We start from the raw sequence: 18,911 nt of genomic DNA on the forward strand, positions 1-18,911 counted from the left end.
AGAACCCGCGTCTTTTCGGTGCACGGGCCGACGCCCTAACCATTGGTCCACCCTGGCCAGGGTGAAAATATCATGATTTTAAATAAAGGCAGGACTCGACCCTGCACTTGCACCTTGCCTCACTCCTCTCACCTTAGTCCTTACCCTGGAATGAGTGAAAGAACGTGGGAACTATGAGGAGGCTCGGCTCCTGAACACTAATGCTGGAACCTGCAACCGGGGCCTCGCCCCCCGCCGTGTCGGTTCCGCCCACCACAGCCCGCCCCCAATCAAGACCTACCCGTCAAGCACAACTCGGCCCCGCCCACCCTGCGCTTAGCTCCGCCCCCAAGTCCGGTCGCGCCGGCGCCGGGTGCCCAGGCCCAGGCGCCAGGTCCAGGCTCCGGCCCCTCGGGCCTCCGGGCTGGCCTGCGCGTCACTTCCGGGGAGGCAGCGGGAGCGAGGCCGACTTCCGCCGCGGGGGAGCGGCGGCGGCGGCGGCGGCGGCGGTGCAGGAGTAGGAGGCCGAGCCGCGGCGCCGAGGGACCCACGGGCGCGCAGGCGGGCGGCCAGGAGCCATGGAGTGTGGCCCCGGGACTGGGGTGCGCGGGCCGCGGCGGTGAGTGCCTACCAGGGGCGGGCATGGCGGCGTGGGGCGGCCTCGGTGCCGCCCTGGCCGTTTGCGGAGCCGGGCCGGGCCGCGAGGCTGGGGCAGCCTGGTCGGACTCCCCCGAAACCCCGCACTCCCGGGGTAGCCGCGGTGTTCCCGAAGGGATCCCACGCCGGGGGCGAGGACCGCGGGTTCCCACGTTGGCAGAGCCCTGTCCCCCCTCTGCTCAGCCTTGCGACGTGGGGTGGACGCCCACCCTCCTATGACGCGGTCCCCGCTTCCCCCCTCTCCATGCTGCCCTCCGGCGTGGAGGAGAAGGCCCCCCCAAACCCCCCGGGATGCGGCCTCCGCCTTCCGGGAGGGAGCGGCCGGCGCCGCGGACTCTGCCCCTGCCCCGGAACCGGCCCTCCAGCCCAACACCCGGGGCTGCGGGCCCGTCGCCAAGCCCTGCTTCCTAAACGTCTCCCAGACGCCTCTGCCCGTCGCAGGCTGCCCGGCCTCCGCTCCATTTCAAGGAACATCCACAGTCTCTAACCCCGGTCCCGGATTCCTCCGGGGCTCCCTGTTCCCCGCACAATGAAGTCCAGTATCTGCAGCCGAGCTCACGGGCGCGGCCTGGCCCTGGCCTTCTCCGGGGCCCCTCTGCTCGCCTCTTCGTCCCAGTGCCTCCCCTAGCCAGGACCCGCGGTTCCTGGAAGGCGCCGTCACCACTGGGGTTTGCCCATGCTCTTCCCTCTGCCCTGTCCCCTGTCCGCTGTCTCCACCGATCAGACTGCACCTTCCAGGCAGCTTTCCTACCCTGACTGGCTGGGTGAGCTGCCGTCGCCGCCGTTAGTATTTAGGTCGTCTTAGAGTATTGCAATTGCCTTGGTTCCTCCTTGGTCCTCTTAACACCCCAGCCTGCATGGCACCTGGCAGCATCTGCTTGTGAGTGGAATCCCCGGAGCTTTGGGTGCCAGGGGTGTGTGCCCAGTGATGGAGGCACCTGAAGGGGCACTGCCCAGTCTGAGGCCTGGCTCTTGGGCCACTACTCAGTGATACTCACAAATGATGTGCAGGAGGTCCCAGCTGCCCCTGCTCCCTGTCAAATCTGGCAGACTCCGTAGCTTTCCCATTTCCTCTTTTCCCCTTGTCATTTGCCCACTCGTTCAGCCATTGTTTATTGAGCAAAAACGGATAGTGGTCCTGCCCTCATGGGGTTTTTCTTTGGTTGGAACTGGGAACCATGAGAGCATGGTAGATGTGGGGTGGGGGTACCTGACCAGGTTAAGGCCTCTTTGAGAGATCTGAAGTGAGATCTGAATGGTGGAAAGGACAAGAGCAAGGACCATCAAATGAGACTGGGGAGGGGTCCCCAGGAGGGAAGCTGCCTGGGTTCTGGCTCTGAGGCATGAGTGGGCAATGTGGCTTATCTGAGGAGAGTGAGGGACACCAGGTGAGTGAGGCTGGAGAGACCTCTCAACTGCCAACCTGGCAGGCTGCGATGAGGGATTTTATCTCTACTCTGAAAATTGGGAGGTGGTATGGTCAGATTTGTGTTGTGAAAGGTCTTTCAGCTGCTGGGGGGTGGGGAGAATGGCCTGGAGTGCTGTGGTGGTAGCCAGGGGGGGACCAGCAAGGAAGGAGACCACTGAAGTCCAGGTGATGACAGCGAAGGGACCAGTGGCGGTTAAAGAGAGAAAGAGCCAACAGGGAGGAGTCAAGGACCACATCCAGGTTCCTGGTTTGGTCAGTGTGGCTTGGCCACCTTGGTGTCCTTTCTCCTCAGGGTTGTGGGGGACCTCCTACCTGCCCCCTGGCTCTCAACCAGGTCTTCCTCTCAAAACCAGCTTTCATGCCCAGCCAGTGTGGCTCAGTGGCTGAGTGTCGATCCATGTATGAGGAGGTCACTGGTTCAATTTCCGTTTAGGGCATAGGCCTGGGTTGCGGCTTGATCCCCAGTAGAGGGTGTGCAGAAGGCAGCTGATCAATATTTCTCTCCAATCAGTATTTCTATCTCTCCCTCTTTTGGAAATCAATAAAAACATGTTGTTGTTGTTTTAAAAAAAAACAGCTTTCACAGAGCCACCTGAACTTCAGACCTTTCATTCCCTGCTTGCAGCAATGGACCATCACCTGTTGGGGCCTGGACCTCTTTGAGAATATGTTGGTGGAAATTTGGGGACACATAATTCTTTCTTGGGGGGTACACTGTGGGGTGTTAAGCAGCATCCCTGGCCTCCACCCTGTTAATGCCAGGAGCTCCCTTCCCTAATCCTCATAACCAAAAGTGTCTTCAGACATTGGCGAGTGTTCCCATCTGAAACCAGTATGATAGACCCTCTCCTCTGAAAAATACTTGCACATAAGGTCTGCATCCTGCCTGGAAGTTTAGGGACTCCTGGAAACTGTCCCTGCCCTCACCTTGGATTTTTCAGTTCTCCCACTCCCCTCTGTGCCCCAGATCTGGGTGACAGCAGAATTTGGCTCTTTCCAGCCCTTAGTCGCAGGTCACAGATCTGGAGGGATTAGGTGTGTTCTGGACCTCAGACTTCTCTGACCTACTCTGAATTCAAGTGTCCCTGGCCCCAATGGTTTTCAAATGCTGTGGCCTCAAAACCGAACGTGCCAAGGTCCTCTGATGCTAAAGCTGAGTGGTGTGTGTCTCCCTCGGTCTAGTCTGTAGGGAAAGTGTAATAAGTGGTCAGGTTTTCGCAAACCTGTTTTCTTCCCAAGTCGCTCCTTTCACAGCTCTCTGTGTATGATTGTAGTAGCTTTAGCAGTTTAGCTGTGGTCTATGTAGTTTCACCACGCTCTGTCAAAAGGAAGGACATTTGAGCTTCTACTCTGAGCCAGGCCCCCTGCCCGCCACTATCATTTACTATTCCTGTGGTGTGAGTGCTGTCTTAGTTGATGGATTAGGAAACAGGCTCTGGGAGGGTAAGTGACTTGCCCAAGGTCCCAGACCCTGAAGATGGCAGAGCTGGAGAAGGAGCCTCAGCTCACATGACTCCCCACCCCCTCTACAGCCTGGCCCCTCGGCTTGGCCCCCAGCACAGGGGAGAGCCATTGTTCAGCTCTGAGCCTGAGATGTATCCTGCTTTTGTTCTCAGAGCCTTTGTTATGTTTCCTCTGCCTGGGCTCCTCTGTCTCATGTCCTCAGGCGGGCACAACCCCTACCAGCCCCCCTATCAGGGAGCTTTTAGGGCCCTGACTGAAGTCTGTCCTTGCCTCAGCTGCTCTGTGTGTGTACCCGTTGGGGAGTGGGGTGGGGGGAGTGTCTGGCCCAGCCCTGTGGACAGAAGCTTGGGGGGGTGGGTGACAGGGTTTCCCTGGGCCCAGAGCAGGAGGAGGAGAGCTGGATGGGCCAGTGGGTTTGCTTGCCCAGCACAGCCATCAGGTTGTGGCTGGGTTGACGAATGGGCTTACATGGCAAGAGTCGGTGACTGCAAGCTGAGGAAGGGTGGTAGCAGGCGGGGACAAGTCAGTTTTGGATCGCACAGAGGCCACTTGGGGGGTGCATGGTCCCCTGAGAGGGGTAAGCTGGGCTTGCAGGTCTGTGGGGCAGAGGGTGGAGCAGTCTGATCAGGAGAGAGTGGGCTGGGCTTTGGGGAAGGCCAGGAGGCTCAGGCCATGTGAGATTGGGTCCCTGACTGGTTGTGCCCTGGGGAAACTCACATGTTGCTGTTCTTTGCAGGGCTTCCCTGTGCAGGACATGGAGACGTGAGGCTGCAAGGCTCCCGAGGGCTCGGCTTGGACCGAGATGGGGCTGGGCTGCTGCCTCCTAACAGGGCTCTTGTCTGGGGCAGTGGCTGGGGGTTGCCCTCCCCCCTCCCACCCGCATCTCGGAGCAACCCTTCCCCTCTGCTGCTGAGCGAGGCCCGTCCTGGGGCCCGGTGCCCGCCATGAACGGCCTGTCGGTGACTGAGCTCTGCTGCCTCTTCTGTTGCCCGCCCTGCCCTGGCCGCATTGCTGCCAAGCTCGCCTTCCTGCCGCCGGAGCCCACCTACTCCCTGGTGCCTGAGCCTGAGCCCAGGCCTGGTGGGGCTGGGACCACGGCCTTGGGGACCCTGCGGGCCTCCACGGCCACCCCCAGACGTTGGAAGCTCCACCTGATGGAGCGCTCTGATTTCCAGTACAGCCAGCGTGAGCTGGACACTATTGAGGTCTTCCTGACCAAGAGCAGCCGGGGCAACCGCGTTGCCTGCATGTATGTGCGCTGTGTGCCCGGAGCCAGGTGAGCCTTTAGGACTGGACCAGACAGACCCAGAGCCAGGAAGGGTGGAGGGCGGGATCCATGCTCATCCTCATGGTCCCTGGAATGCCACAATGGGATTACAGACCACCGGGGGTTGTGGGTGCCTGGGGTGCTTCTTGCCAAGGTCTGGCCGACCAGAGCTACCAAGGGTGTGCCTCACTCTGCTCACGGCCGCTACCCAGCTCTTACTGCCAGGTGCCCTTCCATTGGCAGCTCCTCTCAGTACCCCATCTTGCAGATGAGGACCCTGAGGCTGAGGGAAGTGGCTTCACGTGGCTGTGCCACACACCACTCTACAAGGAGCAGAGTCTCAGGCGCTCGGTGCCCAGTGAAGTGTTGGCACCTGAGGTGCTGGTGGCTCAGGCTCCATCTGCCTTCCCATTAACAGGGCACCTCAGGACCTGCAAGCAGAGCTCTCTCCTGAGCCTGAGGGTGGGGCAGAGGCAGGTTTTCCAGGTGCTTCTGCCTCACACCAGGCAGGTTGTGACTTCAGGTCTAAGTTCAGAGGGAGAGGTCTTACTTTTCCTCTGGGCCAGGCAGGGCTGGCGGGAGTGGGAGCTGGGACCCAGTTGTGCTGGAGGAAGAGGACCTTGAGTCTGTTGGCGTGGAGTCACCTGGTTGCCTTCTCTTGGCAGGCCCTGGGCAGGCCCTGTTAGCAGCAGCTTGGCAGGCCTGTCATGGGACACAAGAGCTGAAATGAGTGCCATGGTCATTTTCTGCAGGAGAAGGAGACCCAAACCACTGTGATCAGGGGTTGGCTTTATTCACTTGTGGGGCAGGGGTCGGGCCAACTGTCAGGAAGAGAGGGGGCAGCCCTGTCAGTGAAGTCTCTGAGCAGCAGGCCCACATGCCTGCTATCCTCGGGCTGTTGGAGTCCCTCCAAAAGGAATGGACTCGAGAGGCGGCTGGGCCCATCCTGTGCTCACCATGACAGAGATCACGCAGGCAGGAGGAGCTAGGCTGTTTTGTGGCACAGGCCGCCTATCCTCCTCCCCTTCCCGCTCCCCCACAGCGCTCCTGTCCCTTCCTGGTTGAGGTGTGAGTAGACCCCTCTTTCTCTTGCCCTCTGACCCTGTCTTCTCCCACCCTGCTAGGTACACAGTCCTTTTCTCACATGGCAATGCAGTGGACCTGGGCCAGATGAGCAGCTTCTACATTGGCCTGGGCACACGCATCAACTGTAATATCTTCTCCTATGACTACTCGGGCTATGGCGTTAGCTCGGGCAGGCCCTCTGAGAAGAACCTCTATGCCGACATCGATGCTGCCTGGCAGGCCTTGCGCACCAGGTGAGCTGTGTGCCGGGGACTTGGTCAACCTAAAGTGTCCCCTTGGGGGGGACCAGAAGCTGTGAGACGGGGGGTTGGAAGGTAGGCCCACTAGAAACATAGGCCTACCTCCCTGGGGAGGAAGGAAGCCTGGGCCAAGTTTTGTGGGTGGCCTTGCTGGAGAGGGGAACTGTCAGTGGCCACCGTGGTCCAGAAGACGAGTCCTGACCCGTGTCCCTTCAGCATGGTAACAGATGTGCTTGGTGTGCAGGCAGGCATGTCGACAGTCTTCAAAACTCCCTGGGCAGGGGCAGGGATGGGCTGGGGCTATCTCCAGTGGAGTGGAGGTTCCCTCAGAAAGAAATGTTAGGCAGAGGACCTTGGGCACAGTGGTACCATGTGAGGGCTGTGCGAATGAATTGTGGGAGTCCCAAGCCAAGGAAGCACATGGGGTTCAGGGCTAGGCTGGGCTACTGCATTAGGATTCTGGGGGCAGGCCTATGAGGTACTTGTAGTCATGGAACTTGGCCTCATCCTGGGACAATGGGTAGGGGTGGGGCTCCTCTAGGCTTAGAGGGTTCTGTTGGGCAGCTTGGTGCCTAGCACAGCTCTGATGGCTGGTGGGAGGTCAGTGAGCAGAGGACATACCCACATGCTTGACTCCTGGCCATTCCCTCTCTGGACCTCCACCATCCTGGTCATCCAGATCCTGGGCAGACCCCTCCCACCCTAATACTCACTGAAGCACATTTATTGGTCTCTGAGCCGGCGTTTGCAGCGTGCCGCCCTGTGCCCAGAACTGCTCCAGAAGGTTAACCCTGGCCTTCCTGGATGTGGAGCCCTATCCACTGTCTGCTGGGGGATACCCTGCTTCAGCCCTGCCTGGCTGACCTGCCTGACCTTCGAGGGCCAAAGTCAGTCTGCCCTGGGGAGATGGGGCTCATAGTGATGGACCAGGCAGTCCCTTTGGCAGGCCCTGGGAGCAGGGTCCCCTGGCACCAGGGACCTGTCTTAGGTGGTGTGGTACAGGTACATGCCTGCCCTCAACTGCCTCAACCCTTCCTTCTGTCCTTGCTTGCGCTGGGGGTTACTGGCAGAATCAGACCCCGCTGTGGGGTGAGGGCTAGGAGCTCTGTCCATCGTCCCTCTATCCTCTCACCAGCATTGACTTCAGAGACTTGGTCCCTAAGCTCCAACGGCTTAGAGGCAGCAGGAGGCTTGTGCCCAAGCTGTGCCTGGGGCTGGGGAGGCCTAAGGGAGAAGAGCCACTCCACTTGTCACCTGTTGAGTTTATTCAGGTGGAGACGGCCAGGGGTCCCTGCTTGGTGCTGGGTGATAGGGCTGTGCTGGTGCTCAGCAAAGTGGTGGCCATGGCAACCTGGGAGCAGACTGGGGAGGAGTGACCAGGTAGCATCCTTGAGGCCTGGGGGTAGGCTGGGGTTAACCTGTAGTGTTACCAGGACAGAGACAGGTGGGGATAACGCTGTAGACGGGGAGGTGGAATCTGGCTTTTCAGGTGTGTTCCTCAAGTGAGATGCAGAACTGTCCTGGCCCCTGGCCACCAGGAAGAGGGATGTCCCTTTGGGTTTGGGGTCTGATGTGTTGGAGGAGAACCTTGGAGGCCACCTGCATGGGGAGGGTGGCAGGTGGGTCCCCATGTGGCTGGGAATAGGCATGTAGGGGCCGTGGAAATGGCTTGGAGCTGGATCAGCTGTGCTGGGGGACCCTAGGGAGGCATGTGGGAGGTGACAGGGCTGGGGTTGGGGCTTGAAGGTGGGAGTTGGTGCTGAGGAGGGTGGCCCAGGACTTGGCCACTATATAGAGAAGGTGCCAGAAGGAGTTAGCACCCATCCACCTCCCCACAGCAGTGGATATTCTGCTCACCAGTGTTGTACTGAGCACCTAATTGGGCACGGAGGATAACAAGGGGTGACACATGGGGACAGCTGCCTCAATTCCCCACAGCAAAGGGGGTGGGGAAGGGGTGCAGGCAGAAAGACAGCCCCCCCTTCCTCAAAGAACTAACTAATCCAGAATAGCAGGGACAGGAAAACTCTAAGCGGAATCTGGATGTGGCCCTGGTCAAGTGTGTGTAGGGTTGGGGCTTGACAGAGTGACCTGGAGAAGTAGGAGAGGCCCCAGAGCTACCCTGCTCCCAGCAGCCTTTGTGGGGCCCTCACCAGGTGCGCTCCTTGCACATGAGGAAGTAGATCCTGTTGGAGAAACTGAGAGTAGATCCAGGTGACCTGGGACTGTGGCCTGGTTGGGGTGGAGTGGGAGCAGCTGTCTTCACACCTGCAGGAGCCCTGCCTCCCTACTAAGTGCACCGCCTCTGTTGGGGGCCAGGGTAGGGTCCCTGGGACCAGTCTAGTTGCCCAGAACTGTCCTAGGAGAAGGGGGGACAGACTGCCCAAGGAGGGAGGGCTGTGGGAGGGGAGTGTTCCAGTTGCAGCTGACCCTGTCCCACTGCCAGGTACGGCATCAGCCCAGATAGCATCGTCCTGTATGGTCAGAGCATCGGCACAGTGCCCACCGTCGACCTGGCCTCCCGCTACGAGTGCGCCGCGGTGGTGCTGCACTCCCCGCTCACCTCGGGCATGCGTGTTGCCTTCCCAGACACCAGGAAGACCTACTGCTTTGATGCTTTCCCCAAGTGAGCACTGGGCTGCCCTGGGAACCTGGGCGGGGCAGGGCCTTGGTGGGGCGGGTCTTGGTGGGGGGCGGGGCTTGGAGGCCTGACACGCCCCACCCTGCAGCATCGAGAAGGTGTCCAAGATCACATCGCCGGTGCTTATCATCCATGGCACGGAGGACGAGGTGATCGACTTCTCGCACGGGCTGGCGCTCTATGAGCGCTGCCCCAAGGCCGTGGAGCCACTGTGGGTGGAGGGCGCCGGGCACAACGACATTGAGCTCTACAGTCAGTACCTGGAGCGCCTGCGCCGCTTCATCTCCCAGGAGCTGCCCAGCCAGCGCGCCTAGCGGAGCTGCTGCGCCCAGAGCCAAGCCAGGAACAGACCTCAGCAATAAGGCGGCACCCCGGCCCCAGGGGCTGCATGTGTACCCCTCGTGAGCCCCAGTTCCCCCAGGCAGCTGGCCGGCAATGAGGTCCAAACTGCCTGCCCCTGCGTAGGGGCTGTGGACGATGTGCAAGGGGCAGAGCCACGCTCTCCTTTTCTTTTGGAAGCAAAACAAAGGAAAAAGGTGAAAAATTAAAGATTAAAAATTTTAACGTTCCTTCCCTTACTTTCATGGCTCATGTGTGCTCTCCCCAGCCCTCAGCGAGTTCTCAGAAGGTGCTAAGCTTGCCCCCAACCCCCCAGGAAAATTCACAAATACAGATGCCACCATCACTCCCTACGGAAGAAGGAGTAGGGTTTAGGTCCCAACTGAGCACCCCTTGAGTTTGCTGTTGTCTGGGTGGTGATATTACCTGGGAGGGTGGTGGGCGCCCTGTCTTTTCAAAACCCTTGAGGGGTAGGGTGAGTGTGCTGGGCCTGCTCTGGGGCCCCAGTGAGGCACCCTTCCGCCCCCATAATGGGTAAGGACACTGCACAATCGCTCCCCTGGTAGATAAGGATACTGCAATCACAAGGCTCCACTTCCTGTCCTGGGGGCGGGCTGCACAGAGTGCCAAGACAGCTCACCAAGGTTCTGAGGGGCCGGGCCAGGTCACTTTGTAAATGAGGCTGAAGCCCAGGGACAGAGACAGTCAGGTCTGAGGGCCTTATGGGGTCTTCCCAAGGAAAGGGGCCACTCCGGCTGGGTTTCCGCTACACTCCTTGGGGGCTTTGAGCTGTCTTTGCCTGAGGTGCCCTTGAGATCCCGGGTTTCTCTGTACCCCGGCTGGAGGCCAGGCTCACCACCAGGCCTAGAGTGCCTCCTGCGACCTCCAAGGACAAAGCCCTAGAGCCGGGAAAGCCTCGGAGACGAGTGACCTATCGTCCACCCCAGGGTCTGGCGGAGGCTTGGCTTGTGCTGCAGAATCCAGGGTGGCGGCCGCCGCCCAGATCTGCTTGTTTCCACCGGCCCTAGCCTAGTCCGAATCCTGTGGCGCTGCGCGGCCCTTTAAGAGGGGGCGGTGCTTCAGCCCGGGGGTGGGGACGACGCTGAGGGGGCGCGGCCGTCGAGAGCTGCGTCACCTGCGGGGTCCGCGGGAGCGGAAGTGGCGTAATGCTCGCCCGGAACCGGCGGCGGATGGTCGAGGAGGCCGCGGCCTCGCCGGTAAGTGGCGGAGGCTCGTACCCTGCCCGGCCGGTCCCTGCCCTTTCCGCCATTCCCGACGGTGCCCCTCCGTTCCCCTGCGTCTCAGCCTCTCCACGTGCAGAACGGGCTGCCGCGGGGTCGGGCCGCACGCAGGCCCACCGTGCCCAGGCGCCTCCGCTGGTCCCAGTGTGGACACTGGTGGGGTCAGGCGGCGGCAGACGCTCCCGTCAGGCCGGCCGGTTTGGCCTCGTAGTGCTTTGCTCCGCAGAACTCTTGGTTGCTTGTAATGGGGAAGGAGAGACTTGGGTGCTCAGAGAGCTTAGCATGGGCCGCCGGGGCCATAGAGAGTGTCGCTGTCCGACCGAAGGTGACTCACCGGGAGTCACGCGGAAGACGCCTTTTCTACCAAACCTTTCCTCTGCCGTCCCTCCGGGCTGCTCCGGGTCCCGGCCTCGGGGCAGTGCAGCCTTGAGTCCGGAGTCCTGGCCCACCCGTCCCTCTCAGTGGAAAGTGCCCCGGCCTGGGAGTGGGTGGGGAAGCTGCTGGTGCCTTCGCCCCTCCCGAGCCCCATGGGCCCCTCCAGCTGGGAGTCTGGGGTCATTTTTGATAATACGGGACGTTTAGAAGCCAAACTACACATGAGATATGTATGCATTAGAGTAGAGAGCTTCTATGGCTCTAGCTCTTGGCTGCTCTTACCCCAGGACATTTGCACAGACTGGCCTTTGAGTCTGACATACCCTCACTAAGCCCAAGGCCCCCAGCATAGTTAACTCTTCTTAACCAGTCTGACCTCCTCGCAGTCTCTTGCTTCATTTTCTTCCCCAAAGCAACCCTCCTCCTGACTCAGCCCTGTACGCCCTCCCACAGACCCCTGGTGCTGCACTTGTCACAGAGTATGTTGTCTTTTCACCCTATCGGATATGAATATAAGTTTACTGAGAGACGGGGCCCCATAATACAGTAAGCAACTGCTTACAACTGAACAAAAATGTTTTCAGATACACAGAGTAAAAAATGCAGAGCATGTAAGGGTCCCAGGGGAAAACTATGTCATTCCTACCCCTGACCTCCAAGGCCTGGTTTCCCGTCCCCTGGGGCAAAGATAAACCAGTTTCTTATGCATCAACAGAGAAAGTCTATGCACATACATCTAATTTGTTTGTACAAAACATCACCATGTGATCCCACTTGGAGAGTGCTTTTATGAACTCATTCGTCTTAATGGCTGTATCATATTTTATTAGTACTGTGTATTTATCCCATTTCCTGTTGGTTGAAATTTAGGTTATTTCCAGTCTTATAACAAGCAATGCTAGGTTGACTATACTTATAGCCAAGTAGGAATATTTCTGTCGGCTGAATTCCTCGGTGCAGAAGTGCTAGGTCAAAAGGCTTTGTGCAGATCTCTGACTGGGTACATAATCCCTTAACCAGTCATGCCAAATTGTCCCCCTCCCAACAAAGGAAGGGGCTGGTGTCCCCCATTGCTTGATCTTGAAGAACTGGTAGACATAAAATAGTTTCATTGTAGCTTTGCTTGTTTCCTAGGAAGTACAATGGATCTCAATGCTTTTGTCAGGTTTATTTTTCATGTTGATAATTTCTACCATTTTGAAACTGGAAAGACCTATATTTATTATAAATGTGCTTATATTTAAAAGCTGTTTGTATTACATATTCTTTGCCCATTTTTTTATTGGGTTGTTGGTGTTACTCTTTTCTAGGCACTTTCAATATTAAAGCAATTAGCCCATTGTCTGTTAAAGTGTTTTTCCCATTCTATCATTGTCTTTGACTTGGATTGTGTCTTTTTGTTTGTGTTTCTTATTTATTTATTTATGCCAGGCACTTAAAGTTATTAGTTATTATTAGTGGTTTTCATATGTGGCTTCTGCATTTTGTGTCACACTCAGAAACATTTTCTCTAGTCCAAGATAATATTTGATATTTTCTTCTGGAAATGTAATGGTTTCTTTTTAAAATAACTTAAATTTTGGTCTAATTCTAGAAACTACTCTTCAGAAAGAGTGAGGTAGGAACACAAACTGCTTTTTCTAAATCATTTGCCCCAACTACCTGTCCTGGAAAAGCTGTCTTTCCCCACTGAAGTGCCATCTTTATGGTGTGCTGAGCCCTGGCCTGCGTGTGGGTAGTTCTAGGCTGTCATCCCAGTTAGCCTGAGCCCCACTGTCTTGATCACAGAGGTCTGGAAGCCCGTCTCCTCTGCAGGTTCTTTTTTCTTGTCACCCTTAGATGGGCTTATCCACTTCCCTCACCCTGAGTTTTTATTTTTGCAGGAAGTGGCATTGCTTAGATTTACAGATTTAGTTGAGAGAAAACTGTCATCTTATAATAAACAGGTGATCCCTTGCACGTAAATCATGCAATGCTAGTTCCACAAGACACACTCCATATAGAAAGGATTCTGAAAATTTAACTGTGTGTCCTCCCCGCTACCCCCCACAGCACACGATGTTGACCTTGACGAGGCAGTCTGCTGAGACTGCTCTCTCCACACCAGATGCCTGTGTGGGGCTCACCCTGGGCCTTTCTCCAGACTCAGGGTTACCATGTAGTGGCAGTGATAAGGGGAAGCCTGTGGCACATTCCAGAATGCGCCCCCTTTCCTCTCATTTGCTATCGCCCATGGGCCTGGCTGCCCAGAAGAAGGGCCAACTTTTCTGTTCTCCATTTTGTAAGTTTTCCGGACATGTGCTCACACCTGGCAGTGGCGTCCTGTTGCTCAGTGGGACCCTGAGCGCAAACCCCCCTCTCCAGGAAGGCAGTGCATCAGACTGTGGGGCCCAGATCTGAGATGAGGCCTCTAGTGGGGGCCCCACGCACCTAGTCTAAAGGCATGGGCAGCTCCCTCCCCGCTGGGGCAGTGCTTAGGGTTCATGGTTAGGGTGCAGGACCAACTATTGGCTGTGGGGTTCATCCGACCAGAATGCTGGCCCAGCATCAGAGCCCCTCTTCCTTACATTTCACAGCTGCTGCCATGTGCCAAGTTGATCTTTATGAAAACCCTGAGCTTCTGGGTTCACCATCCCTACTGCTTCCACTCACAGGGGGAGACAGCTCAGGCAAAGCTGCCCCCAGGGCCAACCCCTGGGAACCTGCCTGGGTGGCACTAGCCTCGATTCCTGTGATGCTTATAGTTTTGGGCCCCTTCATGCCTCTGCTGGACAGTGAACTCTGAGCCATCAGACTCAGTGCCTGGCGCTGGCAGGGCACAGACCACAGTCGTGTGTGTGTGTGTGTGTGTGTGTGTGTGTTTGTAGCACGTGCAGGTGACACTCGGAGGGGGCTGGGCCTGGCCGAGGCCATTTTTTTGAAGCCGAGCATGCCTAACAGAGTTCCCCTGACTCATGTTGGAGGAGGAGGCATCCTGAAGATGACTTTTCTCCTTCAGCAGATCAGGTAGGGACTAGAGGCTCATGGGCCTGTGAGAGGTGGCCCGGAGGCCAGGGCCATGGGTAGCCTTGAGAGCCAGACAGATGGAAACCTGCGTTGTGCCTCTGTGAGCCTCTACTTTCAGGGGTCCTGGGCCAGCCAAGGAGTGAGGATGAGCGAGAGCTCTGGGGAGGGAATCCCCGTGTGAAAGGAAGTAAGTGAACACCAGGTTAGAGCCAGATTCTGTCCCTCCAACTTCCTGAAGAGAGAATGGGGCCCCCGGGTCTGTCCCCAGTGGCCCTGAGCAGGGCTCGTGCACTCTGTGCGGCATGCCAGTAGTAGGTCAGTCATATGCCCACTATCTGGCTAGGCCTGGCTGGGGCTTGCTTCATCCTGGCCACGTCCATTGTCCTACCCTGAGCGCTTGGCTGTGAGGGCTCCCTGGACCATGGTAAGTAGTCTGACACATGTTGGAAATAAACACGGATGCCTTAAGAGAGTGGAAAGCGTGCATTAATCTCTAAAATGCTCTCTCACAAAAGGCTGACATACTGCTGGAACATTGGCTTGACTAGGAGCGGTGGCAGATAGATATAAACTCTGGTGACTCTGAAATCAGAATTGGATTAAGGAGAAGACCAGCTGGGTAGCATCTAAAGAAACCATTTTTTTTTGTTTTGTTTTGTTAATCCTCACCTGAGGATATTTTTTCCATTGATTTTTTTAGAGTGGAAGGGAAGAATGGGGAAAGAGAGAGAAACATTGATTGTTTGTCTCTGCATGCACCCTGACAGGTACAGGGATCTAGCCTGCAACCCTGGTGCATGCCCTGGACTGGGAATCGAACCTGTGACCCTTCTGTGTGCGGATCGATGCTCTAACCACTTAACACACTGGCCAGGCCTTTTTGACATATTTTTATTTTTTCAAATATATTTTTATTGATTTCAGAAAGAAAGGGACAAGAAGAGAGAGAAACATCAATGATGAGAGAGAATCATTGATTGGCTGCTTCCTGCACACCCTTTACTGGGGATTGAGCCCACAACGCAGGCATGTGCCCTTGACGGGACTTGAACCTGGGACCCGTTAGTCCGCAGGCCAACGCTCTATCCACTGAGCCAAACCAGCTAGGGCTTAATATATTTTTATTGACTTTTAGAGAGGGAGGGAGAGAGAGAAACAATGATCAGCTGCCTCCTGCAGCACCCTGACTGGGGATCGAACACACAGCCTGGGTATGTGCCCTAACCAGGAATGGAACTGGTGACCTTTCAGTGCACAGGACGGTGCTCAACCAACTGGGCCTTACGGGCCAAGCCTAGGGCAGTATTTTGACCAGAGTAGTGAACAGGACAAACGCTGAGTGGGTAGGGTCATATCTGACAACACCCAACGCCAGGCAGGTGGCTGAATAGGGCGTGTGCTATCTGACGTGCTCCTCTGAGGAGCTGGTCCACTGCCCCCTAAACCTCCGTATCCCATCTTGCTCCTCCCGTGTCCCTGCAGGCCCCTCTACAGGTAATCACTGTGGGCAGGCTACCGGTGAAAACACAGATCACAGCATGAACGGGCCTCCTCGGGAGCTGGCGCTGGCTCCTCCTTCCTGACCCTGTGTCCTGTGTCTTGGTTCTCCCAAGGCACTTTCTCCATAATTTAATAACCAGTGTTGAGGTGGTGTCTCTTTTTTCCAATTATAAATAGTGCAGCTATACATACTTGCTTCTTTGTAAAAAAAAATATTTTTTTATTGATTTCAGAGAGGGAGAGAGAGAAACATCAATGATGAGAGAGAATCATTGATCGGCTGCTTCTTGCATGCCCCACACTGGGCCTGCAACCTGGACAAATCCCCTGACTGGGAATCAAACCATGACCTCCTGGTTCATAGGTTGACACTCAACCATTGAGCAACACTGGCCAGGCCATACTTGCTTCTTTATGAATATTTTTTGGTACCTTTTTTGGAGTGGAATTGCTGGGTCAAAGGGCACAAAATTGGCAGTTTTGGTAAGCTGTATACAGAGCAATGAAACCACGTGTAGTTCCTCTGATGTAAGCTGCTACTATCCATGTGGTCATTGTTATTAAATTATTCCCATCTTCCCTCTCCACGTTTGTTTTAATATTTTCATCTTGGAATCATGTGGGTTTACAGAAAAGTTGCAAAGACAGTTTAGAGAGTTCCCATCTACATTTCACCCAATGCCCCTCATGTTAACATTGTGTTAAAGCCAATAAATGGGCTTGTGTGCATTCCCATCAACTACATGCCAGTCTCATATTTTCCACTGACGTCCTATCTGTCCCAAGATCCAACCCAGATCCCCACATCACATCTCCTCAGTCTCTTACAATCCAGGGCACTTCAAGCCTTTCTTTTTTTTTCATGACCTTGACAGTTTGGGGGCATTTTATGAAATGTCCCCTAATTTGGCCTTCTGTTTTCTCACGAATAGACTCGGGCGGTGGGTTTTTTGGGAAGAGCATACCAATGTGAGGTGCCCTCTGGTCACATCCCATCAGGAGTTCCCAACACACACAGGACATCAACCTGAGGTGGACCTTGACCACCTGGCTGAGGTGGGGTCCAGCAGGGTGTCACCACTGCAGGTTGTTGTCCTCCCCCTTTCCTCCCCTGTTCTTAGGAAGTGAGTCCCTGAGTCCAGTCCACACTAAAGGGGGGATTTATTTAAAAAATCGTTTTTCATATAGAAAAGTATAAAAAACAAAAGACAGGTGGCCCATAATTGCACTGCCTAGATACCTGTTTGACATTTAAAGAAAGTAAAAATAAAAAATACACATGGGTAAAGTTGTACAGAAAGTACTATTAAAACAAAAAATTAAGGCTTCACTATCTTAAAAGAAGATATTGGTCATTCCAGTATGCCTATACGTACACACACACATACATACCCTGGAGCCTTGATTTTGACCTGACCTGTGTACCTTTCCTACGGGCACATGTGCTCCAGCGTGCACCCCACTTTATGTAGCCTTCCCCTCACCTGCACCTGCGTGCCCTCCACCTCCACATCTGGCTGCATCTGCCCCCATCCCTGAGCCCCTTGGTGCTTTCAGTGAAGGGCAAAGATGGTCTCTGGTTTAGTTGAGGAAACAGGTCTGGAGAAAGGAGGGACTAACACCAGGGGGGTGCTCATCTGGACTAAGCTCAGGCCATCTCCCTTTGTGTATTCCCCAAACTCTCACTACCTCTTAGCTCTGTGCACTGGAAGGCTGCTGCTCAGCCCTCTTGCAACCTTGATTTCTGCATGACAACTGAAGGGTTGTAGTAAGAACAGAGTGACCAGGTACAAGGCTGAGCTGAGCATGGGGTCAGAGAGGGGGAGGGGGTGGGGTTATGGGGGTTTGAGGGTTATATATGTGCTGGTGGCCCGGGTATAAAGAGAAATTCCACAAGTGGAGCAGGGGTCTCCTGCCTGCAGAGCAGCTGTCGTGCCCATAGATGGAGGCCCCAACCCTTCATTATCCCTGGGAGAGGTGCACATCTGAGGCCCTGAGAGAATGACTTGTCCGGACCACTCAGTCTCCTGCCTTGCCACAGCTTACCCCCTTCCCCCTGTAGGAAGAGGGCACCTCTTCAGCCACTGCCTGTCTTCCTGCCACACCAGCCTGAGGTTCTCACACTTCAGGCCCTGGGTGGATCTGCCTCTGGGACACTACCCCTACTTCCTCCACTTGTCAGGCCTATGCCTGCTCACCCATGCCATTGTCAGACTGCCAGTTGCCGTGCCCTAGACTGAACCCCTGGAGGTCAGCCTTTGTGGGGCTTCTGGTCCAATAAACATGGGCAGAAGGAACAAAAGGTCCCAGCCTCTTTCTCACCCTGCTATTTGCCTGGTGGGGAGATCCTGCAAGGGGCTGCCTGCCTCTTCTGGACTTGGAGAAATTGAGTTGTGGGGACTGAGCAGCACCTGTGGGTGGGACTGCTGAGATGGGGGGCTTGGGGGCCTGCCCAGGTGACCCACCTAGATCTTCAAAGGTACAAGGGGCCCAGGTCGGCAGGAATGCTGACCACCAGCGCCCAATGAATGCCACCTGGATAATGGCTGTCCAGAGTGGGCCTCGGAGCCCCAGGCCTGGGAGAGTGGGCTTGTCTGTCAAAGGGAGCCCACTGGGCTGCATTTCGCCTCTGCATCCTGAAGTCAACTCTCCATTCCCCTCTTTTCCCTCCCGGCCGCCACAAGTTAGTACCAAGGGGCGGGAGCCCAGGGGACAGTGGCTAGCCTGGGGGCAGAGGAGCTCAGCGGTATCAAGTCAGTTAGGAGTTGCGGGTGGAGAGGGTAAGGACAGAGTTCCGGGATGGGGCCAGGGTCACGGCCCCTGTCCACACGTAGGTCGCCAAGCTAGCATTGGGGACTGTAACCTGGCAGGGAGGCCGTGCAGGCCCCCTGGAGGCCGCAAAGGCCACTGCAACGCCGCTACCGCTGGCATAGGAAGGGGCGGGGGCGTGGTCGCCCACTGGCCGGCACCCACGACTTTGGGGCTGCGGGCCGGCCATTTGCGTCCCCAGCTATTAAACTTGGTCTGTACATCCTCGGGAGCTTAGAGAGACCACACTTTGATCGTTCAAGCTACAAGGATCCCTGCCCAGCGCCGGGGAGCGGTGTCCGCGACCCGCGTGTCTCGGCAGGGCCGGACGCTCTGCCTCGCCAAGGCGCCCCGAGCCCAGCTTTTGCGATTCTAGTAGGTTCCTTTTCCCAACCCCTTTCCTCTCGCCCTCCCGAACGCACACCAATCCTCAGGCCTAATGAAGCGAGCAAAGTGACTCCCGAATGGGGCGCAAAAAGAGGAACGAACACAGGTTCGTTCGACCCGGGGGGGGGTGGGGCGGCCCTGTCCTCCGGTACCTAGGCCAGGGAGGCGCGGGGGGCCTCAGGGTGCAGCTTGGGGACTACCACCAAAGGCGGTGAGGGGACACAGACGCGTACAGTCAAGCGGGGCACTAGGCCCGGTAGGAGGGGGGGGAAGGGTCGCGCACGTGGCCGGGAGGCGGGGCTGACCGCCTCCGTACCCCCACCCAGCCACGTGGGGTGTGGAGCCCTCCCCCATCGCGAACGGGGGCGCGCTGGGCCCGGGTGGAAGCGTCTGGGGAAGGGGCGGTCTTCTGCTCGCCGCGCGCCGCGCCGTGGGATGGGCGCGCCCGCGAGGGGGCGGGGAGCGCGCGAAGGGAGGGGTGCGCCGAAAGGGG

General features: G+C 56.6%; 1 protein-coding gene across 2 annotated transcripts; it reads left to right on the top strand.

The window, feature by feature from the left end:
- Positions 1-381: 381 nt before the first annotated feature.
- On the top strand, positions 382-9,340 carry ABHD17A (abhydrolase domain containing 17A, depalmitoylase). 2 transcript variants are annotated; one of them, XM_059697346.1, is made up of 5 exons: positions 382-598; positions 4,266-4,805; positions 5,921-6,115; positions 8,568-8,747; positions 8,851-9,340. In XM_059697346.1, the coding sequence occupies exons 2-5, from the start codon at positions 4,474-4,476 to the stop codon at positions 9,074-9,076; spliced, it is 933 nt and encodes a 310-aa protein (XP_059553329.1). In that variant the 5' UTR covers positions 382-598; positions 4,266-4,473; the 3' UTR covers positions 9,077-9,340. The 2 variants fall into 2 exon arrangements, with proteins under 2 accessions (XP_059553329.1, XP_059553330.1); XM_059697347.1 differs by lacking the exon at positions 382-598 and adding an exon at positions 1,113-1,400.
- Positions 9,341-18,911: the final 9,571 nt, after the last annotated feature.

The sequence above is a fragment of the Myotis daubentonii genome, chromosome 5, assembly GCF_963259705.1.
Source record: "Myotis daubentonii chromosome 5, mMyoDau2.1, whole genome shotgun sequence".
Lineage (NCBI taxonomy): Eukaryota > Metazoa > Chordata > Mammalia > Chiroptera > Vespertilionidae > Myotis > Myotis daubentonii.